This window comes from Prunus dulcis, chromosome 6 (genome assembly GCF_902201215.1).
Source record: "Prunus dulcis chromosome 6, ALMONDv2, whole genome shotgun sequence".
Classification (NCBI taxonomy): Eukaryota; Viridiplantae; Streptophyta; class Magnoliopsida; order Rosales; family Rosaceae; genus Prunus; species Prunus dulcis.
Window position 1 is genome coordinate 11,466,666 of NC_047655.1, and position 12,736 is coordinate 11,479,401.

At 38.0% G+C, this 12,736-nt stretch overlaps 2 protein-coding genes and 1 non-coding gene across 3 annotated transcripts; all 3 read right to left on the minus strand.

Annotated features, from left to right (window-relative positions):
- Window positions 1–5,171: 5,171 nt before the first annotated feature.
- LOC117631712 (probable aldo-keto reductase 1) lies at window positions 5,172–7,590 on the minus strand. The gene is made up of 7 exons (XM_034364995.1): window positions 7,435–7,590; window positions 6,950–7,117; window positions 6,590–6,796; window positions 6,313–6,485; window positions 6,092–6,188; window positions 5,755–5,908; window positions 5,172–5,502 (listed from the first exon to the last, which is right to left on the minus strand). Exons 1-7 carry the CDS (start codon window positions 7,492–7,494, stop codon window positions 5,324–5,326), a joined length of 1,038 nt encoding a protein of 345 aa, XP_034220886.1. The 5' UTR covers window positions 7,495–7,590; the 3' UTR covers window positions 5,172–5,323.
- A 64-nt stretch (window positions 7,591–7,654) lies between these two features.
- Window positions 7,655–7,725, minus strand: TRNAG-GCC. The gene has a single exon. It is a non-coding gene; the product is annotated as a tRNA-Gly (tRNA).
- A 663-nt stretch (window positions 7,726–8,388) lies between these two features.
- On the minus strand, window positions 8,389–9,636 carry LOC117630273 (NDR1/HIN1-like protein 1). Its single transcript, XM_034363020.1, has 2 exons — window positions 9,549–9,636; window positions 8,389–9,162 (listed from the first exon to the last, which is right to left on the minus strand). The coding sequence occupies exon 2, from the start codon at window positions 9,022–9,024 to the stop codon at window positions 8,389–8,391; it is 636 nt and encodes a 211-aa protein (XP_034218911.1). The 5' UTR covers window positions 9,025–9,162; window positions 9,549–9,636.
- Window positions 9,637–12,736: the final 3,100 nt, after the last annotated feature.

The following is a 12,736-nucleotide window of genomic DNA, read 5'->3' on the forward strand; positions in this document are numbered from 1 at the left end:
AATGCCACGTATGGGGCCTGTCAACACGCCGGATAAGCTACGCCACGTGCGACCATACCATACTATTACAATATCTCCCCATACGACGGTACAACCAACGCCACGTATGGAGCCTATCTCAACGCCAGATAACCTACACCACGCGAGATCTGAACATCATATCACAATATCTCCCCATATGCCGGTACAACCAACGCCACATATGGGGTCTATCGACACACCGGATAACCTACGCCACGTGCGACCTCATCATAATATCACAAGATCTCCCCATACGCCGGTACAACCAACGCCACGTATGAGGTCTGTTTGCACGCCGGATAACCAACGCCACGTGGGACCTAACTTTCATAGGATGGTACTTGTAGTGTAACCAAAATCCGGGTAGGTACCTAAGGTAGTGCGTATAACACTTCAAACTGACATTCTAGACTCCTTTTATACCTTTACAAATGTATGTAAATATATATATAATTTAATTCTAATATTGTGTAAACCTCAACAATAGTCTAGCACCCGATAATCCCCCTGGGAAGGTGAGACTACTCCATGAGACTCACGGTCAACCAAGGGTCAAACTATCCTAACCCTGGTCAAACAGGCCCACGGAGCCCACGACCTCCAAATTCCGATTCGAAAGTTCCTATGGGTTCTACAAGGTATAAGACACTCGTCCTGCAAGTTTGGTTCAGATCGGACGGTCAGATCGCTCACGATCCCATGATCTGACAGTTAATATAAAACATAAACTTTAAATTATTAAATAGGAACATCCGGGGCTCCGATTCACGATCCGTAAATTCCTACACGATCCTAGAAATACCTAGATTAACATATATTAAATTTGAGACCATCCAACTGTCCCAACCTATCGAACCCGGATAACGCGCAATAGGCGATATTCGTTCGATAGTCAAACGACGTCCAAATTGAGATCCGTGAAATTCTACGCACTCGTGACAACCTAAGGATCTCATCGAGACATAATGCAACTTCACTATCCTCGCCCACGCGCCGCCACACGAGCCGGCAGCGCTGGGTGCCCAAAGGGATTACCCATCGCCGGAAAATCTCAAAACCACGGCTCCAAACTCCTACCCTAGATATAACACCCTATTTGGAGCCACTTTTATTTTTGGACCTACCCCAAAAACTGACCGGAAGTGGCCAGAATTGAGATCCCAAAACAAGCCGAATTTCAATTTGTAAATCGAATTACCTACGCTAAGAATCGATCCAATCCTACCCAACAGGCAGCTAGAGCATGAAAAGTAGGTGAGAAACCATACATCACTCGTCGGAATCGGTGGCCGGAGGAGGGAGATCGACGGCGGAGAAGTTCAGACGACACCGGCCGTTTCTTCTCCATTTTCCGGCGAAACCGCGACGGTTGGAGGCGGGAGCTGGCTGGAGTTGGAAGAGGACGACGGCCCGATCATTTTGGTAGCAGCTCTGTCGTCATCGGTGGCTGGAGGAGAGAAAGGCCGGCCAAAATGTGGCCGGCTGCCGTAGCGTGCGCAAGAGAGAGAGAGAGAGAGGGAGAGAGAGAGAGAGAGAGAAATTTGATTTTTTTATAAAAAAATCTCATTCGAAATAATTACGATTTTGCCACTGGGTTTCTTTTGACCATATCTCTCTCGTTACAACTCCGATTCGAGCCCACTACGTGTCTACGAACTCATCTCAGTACGACCTATCCAAAAATACTAGTCACTAGCCCAAACTCTCTCTGAGTAAGAAAATGACCAAAATACCCCTATCTCAAGGGTATATTTGTAATTTCTCTTAAATAATTAAAATAATTAAAATAAGGGGTTTAACTTGGAGTCGGGGTGTTACATACTTAATATTATTTTTTACTAGGAATGTGAGCACTTTAGGTGCAGGTCGAAAACATCTATCCTTCGTTAGTGAAATTGGTGGGCTAATCCAAATAATGGTACATTCAGAGGTCTGGATTAAAGCAACTTATTAGGTGTTCTCATCGGAATACAGATAAGATTATTGTATCTACCTTCGTTGAGAAATGACATCTCAAAATGAACATCTTTCACATGCTTTTTGGTGAGTGAATCTTATTAGCATGGTGAAGAGGTTCAAGAATAGCAATCAACGATTTATTATACGTCTTTTTTTATACAAGCTTGACAACCCTCCTCGCAACAATGAATCAGTTGGTCAAGAAAAGAGTAAAAGAGGCCAAGGAAAAGGAGGAGGATAACCACATGATCACCAAACCTTATCCTAGAATGGGAGTGAGACTCCCTCTACAGGAGTCGAACGATACTTCAGTAGGGGACAAAATACTATGAAAGCCAGTAAGAACTAAAGTTGGAGTTATTCCCCCCGAGGGGGATATGTGCGCGTACGTAGGCGTGTCCCTCCTCCTCGCGCGTGTATACGTGTACGCGTGTACGCCTGTACGTATGCGTGTACGCAATGATTCGTAAAAAACCTCCGCAAAAAGACCCTCTCGATAGATTCTCTGAAATCGAAATTTGCCGCGGTTTTTCTTTACAAAAAAGGGCCGTATAATGAGAATCCCGATCAATCTGATACCCTATTTTCGAGGTATTTTCTATTTGTGATGATAAATGACCTACTTAACTCAGTGGTTAGAGTATTGTTTTCATACGGCGGGAGTCATTGGTTCAAATCCAATAGTAGGTAAAACTTATTAGATACCAGTAGATACTAGAGTCAATGGTATCTAATAAGTTTTTCTACTAATCTTTTTTATATTGATTTTTTATCTTTTTCGTCCTAAACTAATTCTAATTGTTTTGTTCCGAAGCAAAGATATCCACGGGGCGGTTCGTCCTATGACCATCACATTGGATGATGTGTCATCTATTTTAAGGGCGTCACCTTGTTTTTGTTCCTTCAATGGAAATAAGGTCAAAATAGCTTACATTAAATTTGTAGTCGACAATAAGTTACTGAAAAAATAAATATATTTCGGTTTGTTGCCACTGAATTGTAGGTAAAAATTCGGTAATACACCACAAAACACCGTTCCATATTATAGTAGATCTCCACTGCATCTGAAGTTAATAGCCGGTCAAACACAACCGAAATAGGTGCAATGTTTCGGTGGCATCCCACCGAATTTACCTGTTGCGTTCGGTACTGGTGTGCTAAACGCAACTAGCGAACCATCATGAAATCCTAAGCTTGAAAAATGCCAAAAAATAAACTCATACCTCATTCGAAGCCTCTCTAACTTCAATATCACCCTTCATGAATAAAAACAATATATTTTTTCACCAATATAAGCGTATAAACCTCATTAGTGTTGTAGGAACATGAGGTTTGAGAAAAAATTCTAACTAGAGCTACAGGAACATATATGGGGTGTAGTGAGCAAATTTAATTTTTATTATAAATAATTTTTATCCTTAACAGTAATTATATACAAGGGCTAAATAAATTATTCATGTTTAAAATTAGTATGGGATGCAAAGAGCAAATAATGGGGTGCCAATAAAATCTCCCTTTTCAAAAATATGGTTTCATATCTATACCATTGCACAATCTATAATTAAATGCATAAATTTAAAGTTATAAATTCAAGGAGTACGAACAAATGGAGGAGAAAACACAATTTTAGGGATGTGCCTGTTAAAATTTTCCATTTATAACCAATGGCATATCACGTAATTTCATTCATTACAGTGGACATAAGAACAACTTACATAGCCATAGGTTTAGCTTGGTGACTGCAATTGAAGAGAGAAATAAATGTCACGCATTCATTACATCACAGCTAAATTGGACATAACACTATATAATTTACTAATATGAAAAATAAGAATATAATTTCACATAACATAAAGCCAATGCGTAAAAAATAGGACGTAATTTTACAATCAAGCACTAAAAAACGTTAAAATTATGAAATATGTCATTATTAAATGCTGCCAAATTTTACTATTTCATTTTAACTCAATCCTCCAGCTGTCAGCATTAAACAACCCCAAGCCCAAAATAAACACTCCAACTGTCAGCATTAAAAACGCCCAAGCATTTGACCCAAAAACAAAACACGCCGAAGCCCAAAATAAACACTCCAGCAGTCAGCATTAAACACGCCCAACAGCCCAAGCCCAAAACGACAGCAGCGACGCCAAATTTCTACCCAAAACGACAGCATCACCCAATCACGCCCACGACATCAAACCATTCCATCAGAAAGCAACGACCACCAACATCGACGAAAACAAAAGCTGCATCTCCTTCTCAAACTCTGAAAAGAAAAAAAAAAAAAGAGTAAGAAACTCTCACTGCCTCACTAAATGAGAAACTATATTGCAGTCACCAATGGATCTGACACCTTTGCCTTCGTTTCTAAATTCTTCTTCTTCGTCTATTTCGCAAACTAAGCAGCACGTTTCTTTTTGTATTTCTGTTTTGCTTTTTGGATTTGCATATATGTTGTTTCTAAATGATTTCCCAGACTACATAGTAGTTTTAGGTATTTTAGCTTCTGGAAATACATGGGTTTATGCTTCCATGCTTGAGTTTTTCGAGTTAAGAAGAAATTTTGGTTCGGGCATTTCAACAAACACATAGAAGGCAAAGTATATAACAGATTGTGGGTGAAAATTTTAGTTTCAATTACGAACATTACATAGAAGTTCTATTTCTTTTGGGTCTTGTGCATTTCAACAAAAAAGCATGTAGTTTTGCAGTGTTATGATTTGGCTAAATTTTGATTAAGGTATCCTAGCTTCTAGATTTCAACAAAACCATGGGTTTATGCTGTCAAGAAATGTGTAGTTTAACAACCACTTTTGTTTATGCTCGAGTTTTTTGGGTTATTCCATGTTGTTTTCGGTTTTCAGTTACGGGTTTGATTGGTTAAGGATGTTTCCTACTACCTAATGGCTTGTAGTTTTTGGTTTTGAGTTGCTTTATAGGTTGTAGAGTCCATGACTTCAAAAGATACAGAGGGGTTTATGAAAAAAGGCTTAGCTAGTGAACCTTTGAAGCTCTGTAAACAGATAAACAATGTTTTCTGAATATTACCAGACTATTTGAGGAAGCAAGAATTGTAAGCCAACTTGGGTCTTCTTCAAATCTGTTTTGTAAGAAGGAAATACAGAGAAAGAGGAGAAGAAAAGAAAATAGAATGGGAATCTGGGCAGTTGTTTCAGAGGTTTTTGGAGGCGTCGGTTAATAAATTACCCCATTTCTTTATTAATAGAAGAAATGTGTGCTCAGAAGTCGGAACTACAAATGGGATGTATCATGCATGTACCCATGGTTGTTCAGTTACTCAACTCTATACAATCCCACTTAACTTATCAATACAAAAGTTCCTTTAGACTTTTGGAGGAGTGTTGGCAAAGTTCCATTGCAAATGCGTCATGCCCGAGTAAGTTCTATCACCAGCGACTTGGTTGATTGGGACAGCATCAGAAACTTCTTTCAGGTCCTCTTCTCCAAGTTTCACCCTCAAGGAGCCAATGTTTGCATCCAGGTTCTTAATCTTTGTTGTCCCTAGCAGTTGAAAATTCAAAGCAAATGAGCAATATGGACTATGGACATGGAGTGTAAGACCTTTTCTTCGCTCGACTCGAGTTAGGGTACAACATGCTGTCACTCAGAAGCATAATCAAAGTTCTGTCTCTGATTACATCTTAAAATTATTTTCAAAGAAAAAACAACTTAACCAAGAGTCCTTAAACTAATTTACCTTTGGCATGTTTGTTAATTTAAGTTGCAGATAACAAAAGTGTAATGATGGCTCACCTGGGATGGGCACAACATCATCTCCTTGGTGGAGAACCCATGCTAGTGCTAGTTGAGCAGGAGATGATTGGTGCTTTTTTGCAAGGCTTTCTATTCGATTGTAAATGTTCTTGTTCTTCTCCAAGTTCTCGCCTATGAACCGAGGATTTGAGGCCTTAGAAAACATAAAAAAGAAAAATGGATCAGGTTTCTGAACATTCCCTCTCCTAAGAAATATTAAATGCAAAGAGATGAGGTAACGTCCCCTCAATGCTTCCTCATGAAAAATGCAAATAATTAATCACAGCTCAAAGAATATAATTGGGAACATTTGGTATTACAAAGAACTATAATTTACCAAGAAGCTATTTGCAGGTACACTTTCCAAAACTGCTTTGCCACCAAAAAACCCACGACCAAGAGGACTATATGGAACTATACCTATGCCAAGCTCCCTGTATGTGATAACATTACACCATCCAATGAGATAATTGACACATATTAGTGTTGTAATAGGTAGAGCTTGAGTTTGATTCAGAAGACCAATTTTGCATAGCTCAGATAGGATTTTGAACATGCCTGCAAAGTGGAACAATCTCTTCCTCAATATCACGAGTCCAGAGAGACCACTCCATTTGTAAAGCTGTGATGGGATGAACTGCATGTGCCCTCCTTATTGTGTCCGGGCTAGCTTCTGATAAACCGATGTACTTTACTTTCCCTCCTTCCACCAGTTTCTTCAGCTCACCAATCTAAACTCCAGAAAGAAAACAAAAAAGTATCTAATCAAACTAACATGCAGAGTTTATTATACAATTGTGGTGGCTGCAGCTGAATAAGGAAGAGAATCATATACAGTTTCCTCTATAGGCACTGAAGTGTCCACCCGATGTTGGTAATACAGATCAATGTAATCCACACCAAGACGCTTCAAGCTAGCTTCGCAGGCTGAACGGACATACTCAGGAGTACCCTTGATTACAATAGTAGGAGGGTCAACGGTTCCGGTAATGCCAAACTTTGTGGCTAATTGAATTTTTTCTCTTGGCAACAGCTTCAAGGCCTAGAAAATTAAAACTTTGCAATTAGGCTGGCAGAAATAGAAACATACAAAACATTGAGACATATACATTTAGCTCTTATTCTGCTTCTCTGTGGAGTTCGTGTAATCATTCAGAAGTTGTTGACAAATTCAGAAGCGGAGGGACATGCATACCTTCCCAACAAGAACCTCATTCAAATGAGGTCCATATACATCAGATGTGTCAAAGAAAGTGATTCCTTTACTGAAAGCATCTTTGATTATCGAGATTCCATCCTCATCAGCGACAGGAGAGTTGTAGACTCCAGTCAGGCCCATGCACCCAAACCCCAATTTTGAGACCTGAAAGGAAATCATAAATTCTGAACTAAAGCAGGAAAACCTGTTCCAAGTTTCAGTCTTGGAATCTGAAATTCCCTTCCCCTCGGCCATATTATTTTTCCTCTATGTAATTTCTTTTGATCCCTTTCCTTTTAGATCAATCCCAAATGTAAATTGGATTTGTTAATACAAAAGCCTACCCTGCGTTAGGATTAAATCATTGGATTGCTTTCCACCCAAGAAGTCAGCTTTTTGGAAAAAGATGCAACTGGGTTGTAGAATTGTAATTTGAAAACTATGAACATGAAAGGATAAGTTGAAGAGTAAGATGTACCTACCTCAAGTCCTTGATTTCCCAATTTAACTCTAGGAATTTCGACTGTGTTATCTTCAGCCATCTTTCTGAACTTTCAGCTCTCTGTTTTCTGCTTTTCTTTCTAAAGGTTTTTTTAGGGTCCGCTCCTCCCAGTCTGGTGGACAGTCTTTTTTGGACAAGGAGGTTGGTGGACTGTGACGTCAAAAAGAAATTTAAATCAGAAAAATAAAAATGACGAGTAATGCACCAGCCGGGAATCGAACCCGGGTCTGTACCGTGGCAGGGTACTATTCTACCACTAGACCACTGGTGCACTGGATGCACATAAAAAGACATTAGTGAAATATATTAAATAAAACTAACTTGTATAAGAACATCTTCAAAAGAGATGTGAAAAAAAATGAAGGAAAAATTTATTCCAATTGAGTCAAATCGTACATGCATTTATAGGTTTTAATTACAAATATTAATTTCATACATTTTCAGTCTTAATGGACTTGCATTTGACATCTGGCTTGGTGAATTCAGCAAATAACGTGACACCTATGTTAGAGAGTTTCAGTTAATAATGTAATTAGCATTTCTACACATGTAATACTATTTTCCTTCTTTCGTAAGACTGTTGAGCAAGCTTTTTTTCATTATTTACTAACATCTCTTGTTCTTTGCTAGGGAAACATATAACAAAATTCAAGTATATATTTGACATGTGGTTTGACGATGTTTGCTTTTTGGTCGTCCAAGAAGTCAGAGAATGATGACTTCGTATCTTGAAGACTAAATTACGTTAATCATAGATGGGGGATTTATTAACATATAAGAATTTGAATTCCTTTAAATCATATATAACTTCCCAAAAAGAAACAAGAACACAAAAAAATGAAAAAGCAAGGGGATAATTAAAAGAGAAATCAAATTAATTAAGAAGCAATTGATCTGGGTGCTAGCGCTCCTCTTTACCAAAACAAAAAAAAAATTAAGAAGCAATCTCCACATCGCAATGATCCACCGGCTGACCCTTGATGAGGTTTGAACCACCGTTGTTCAAATCCCCAAACCTGATATTCGCCGGGCAATGCACGTACAAGTGATAATTGGGCGAAATCCAAGTCCCTACTTTCCACTTCACGTCCCCTTGAAGCTTGATATTCATCAGGACAACCCCAGTATGCCAATCTTGATCCAAAGACTGCTGTGAATATGGAGAAATCGGCATGTCGTAGCCAGTCAAAGGAGGTGACCACACCACAGGTTCCTTGTGCCCTTGGTACGTAGGAGGCAAGAGATAAGCCATTGTTATCTGCTGGTCTCGATATGTGGCGTAGACGTGGAGAGGCTGGTACTCTACGCCTATCCGAGAATTAGGGTTTCTAGAGGACAGTGTGACCTGCATGATGATGGTGATGGCGTAGGGCAGTGCCTTGGAGACGTTGAACTGATAAACGGTGACGTCTTCGAGGTTGAAGCTTGGCTTGGAGGGGTGGAGAACGAGGAACACAACAAACACTAGGAGGCCAATAAAGACAATAAGGCCACCGGTGCCCCATGCGAACCACTTTAGTTTCCTGCTGCTAATGCAGCCGACGTTGACGCTGGCTATCTTTTCACTCATGGCGGGGAGTGGATTGCGTGGCGGCGAAGGGATCCGGATTGAAGGCAGAGATATGATCTCTAGCTGAGGAAAGTTGTCGAACTAAACGTATGCGGACTAGTGTGAGATAACTTACCAACAGGGAGTTTGATAAAGGGTCTAGTGTGAAAACATATAGCGAAAAAAAGTTAGAGTAAGCAAAAATAGAATTTGAGTAATACTGAAAGAATAAAAATTTTAATTACTAAAAAAAAGATTTGATAGAATTCGATGCATTCACATTCCCATGATTATATAATTCCGTGAAAAATTCATGAATTCCTACAATAAAAGATATTCGTTTTCCTATGAAGAAAATAAATTTAGCTATCTTTGTTTCTTGAAAATAACAAAACAAGCTATTTATGTGACTATGGATGTCGATTCTTGTACCCAAAAAGATTGTCATGGAAAAATATGAAGTCAACCTAATATATCTAGTAATCAAAGCATGAATCAAGTATTTTATGATTGAAATAAATGAATTAAAGTTTGGCAAAACTAACCGGATGCATGATCATCTCCATGACTGAACAAAACGTTTGAATAGGAGAGCAGCCGTACACGAACGCTCTGCAAACTATAAGATTTAACCCTAATTGTACACAGTATGTACAATGTATAGTTCTCTTGTGTATATATATATATATATATAGCGATTTTTATTGTTATTTTTTTATAATAACTTGGCAGCATTCTTCATGGAACAAATCAGGAATTATTATTTTTTCGAAGCAAGGATTGAAGAAGAAGCAATACCTTAATAAATGCGATTTTTTGCTGTCAAAATATATAAGATGATTTGCTTCCATTTTTGTTGTAATTTTCCTTGTTTTTCAATTCAATGCGATTTTCTTTCAATAAAAAACTGTCTAATGGATATATCTTTGGATGTCTGCCATCATTCATAACTGGGGGATCTTAATAGATATTTCCTTCTTTTTGTCTTCCTGTTCTTTTGTTTCCTTTTTTTGTTCATAACCCCTCGTACGTGTGTTAACAAAACAAATATCATAATTAGTGGGAGACAGAAAACACATTTCTTAAATTCTGTAGCTAAGGATATCATAATTTGTGGCTCATGATCATCTCAAAGAACAAGGCTTTGTCATGCCACACAAGCTAAGGATATCCTAGAACAAGACTTGGTCTTGCCACACAAGCCAAGGATATCCCTTCAGACCAGTTGGCTTGCGTATTATGTAACTCTTTGTAAATTTGTTAAGGCACATCACCTTAAAATCGTATTGCACGTATAAAGACGCAGCAAGATCTTCTTCGATCCTTGATCGTCTTTTGTTTCTTTTATCTTTTTCATAATTTCATGCTTAAAACTAGATGATATCCTTTACAGGAAATATTTTAAATCAGAAAATAAAGGGACAAACTAGAAAAGTAGGGGGTTCAATAAAGCAAAACTAAAAGATGAAGACATCATTGAAGGGAGATTTCAAGCACAGATTTTTCCAAACAGCTAAACTGTGGGAAATGGAATGACCATAATGAAAGCAAAGAATCTAACATGCATAGTCTGCATACTCAAGACACCTATGTATGTATCAATGTGTTTACCCCGAAAAGGACCCGCCGGCCATTCACTTGGGGTTTGGCTGTGGAGTTTGCTTTTTGAGATTGCGAAGGCGTGCCACTGTTGGCAAAAACTCCAACAGATTGAAAATGGTTATACTAGAAAATGCGCACCGATATTGACTTTAATCAATCGATTGTGGATTGGACAGGGAACTGACCCAATACAAGGTTCTTTTCTATGCCTCAATTAAGAAGACTTCAATATTCATCTAGCGCAAAAATAGTAACTGACAGAATTAGCTGAAATTGAACGATAATGAAAATGACATAAGTTTATCGGAATACTTATCTATTCAGAAAACTTGAAAGAAAAAGGAAGTACATAAACAACACAGCCTGAAGATTTATCTATTCAGACGTAGTACATAAAATTAAAATAGAGATTGAAGATTTCTCTATTCAATCTTGTACAAGGAAAAATCATACCACGAGTTGGCAGAGCCAAATAAAGAAAATTATTCAAGAGTAATCAACTGGGAAATTCAGAGAATGAAAAAGGGAGGTTGTTTCAAGCTTTTGAGCTGGGTTTATAGACGTTGAGTCTGGTTGTTTGTTGGTTGAGTTGTGTGTCTTTTGCTAATAATTTCTCCTTCAATTTATAGAGAATGGAGGTCGATTGAGTGGACCAGCAGTCAATTTGAAGTACCCACTTACCATTGATTTTGGTGAGTGGGTTGCTGAAAATATAAGTGAACCCGAAAAAGTTTCTAAGAGGCTTTGATGTGATTTGACAGAAGTTATCACTATTAGACTTAAAGAAATCCAAAATATTAGTCCACTTGCCATTGATTGGTAGTGACAGCCAAAAATAGCTGACTAAAAGACAAAAAGAAATGGAGAGATAATGACCACCATCTCTACTTCTTTCTTTATTAATTCTTTAAGCCCACTTGCATATTATTTTATTCTTCTTTCAATCTTAGTGTAGACTTTTCACATGCATGTTGAGCTTTGACTTTGTTTTAATATTCTTAATCACAGAGAATATTAAATTTTCTCCATCTACCACAACATTATTTTATTCTTCTATGAATCAACTCACTTGTGATGAAGTCCCTCTATTGATAAAGTGAAACTTGATTTGTAGCCATTGAGTTTCTCCTCCGAACATGCCTTGATGCATAATGAACTGGGAATGCTAGATTGATCCAATTTCTGCAAATTTCGGATATGTTGTTCTCCACATAAGTAGGAACAACATTGATGAAGAACTTAATTCCATTTGAGCAATGGAAAATCTGATTTAGCATGGTTGCAACTGACTGGTCGTCATACACTGCCCTCACGAATAGAAATCATGATTAGCACTCTAAAGATTCAATACTTAGGCAAATGACGCCAAATTCGAATATGTTGTAGTGGACATCCAAATAAACAACTTTCATGAAGAATGAATATTCATTTGATGACTGGAAGCTGGCCCGAATTGACACTGTTTTCAGCTTTTGCTGTTACTGGTATGCTTCTGATGTTTGATGTCGCGAGGATTCCATATTTATCAAAATCATTCCAAATTTGGATATGTTGCAGTAGACATTCTAATGAACAACTTTCATGAAGAAAGAAAATTCATTAGAGTATTGGAATTAGGCCCGAATTAGGCCCAAATTGCAGCTATAAGCTTTTTACTAGCGTTGTGCATCTGATGTTTTAAGCTCTTAGGATTCAAAATTTGTCCGAATAAACCCAAATTTGGATATATTGCAGTAGACATAGAGATGAACAACTTTTATGATGAACAACTTTTATGAAGAACGAAACTTGATTTGAGTGCTGGAAGTTAAAATTTGGGCTCACTCCATCTGTCTGCAGCAATAATATTTTGGCCATTTTGATGTTCATGGAACATTACCATCCATTTTAGACAAAAGTACAATTTTTGGTACAAACACAATGTGTTTTCTCTTTCAAAGCCATGAGATGAGAGTAGTTATGGAAGTCTGATTATTTTCTTCATCTATTGGACTATTCTTTAAATTTCTTTGTTGAATTAAAAAATTTGGAGAAGAAACATTTTATGCATATTCCTCTGACGAATATAGTGCGTTAGGCCCAATACCCACACCCAATTAAGCCTGAAAGTTCAAATCTAAATAGTCCAATA

Excerpts from the sequence above, each read along its gene's own strand:
- LOC117631712 (XM_034364995.1), bottom strand. The coding sequence starts at position 7,494 with ATGGCTGAAGATAACACAGTCGAAATTCCTAGAGTTAAATTGGGAAAT. Across the intron at positions 6,797-6,949 it reads ATGAGGTTCTTGTTGGGAAG|GCCTTGAAGCTGTTGCCAAG; the intron begins GTATGCATGTCC and ends TTAATTTTCTAG. Across the intron at positions 6,189-6,312 it reads GAGATTGTTCCACTTTGCAG|GGAGCTTGGCATAGGTATAG; the intron begins GCATGTTCAAAA and ends TATCACATACAG.
- LOC117630273 (XM_034363020.1), bottom strand. The coding sequence starts at position 9,024 with ATGAGTGAAAAGATAGCCAGCGTCAACGTCGGCTGCATTAGCAGCAGG.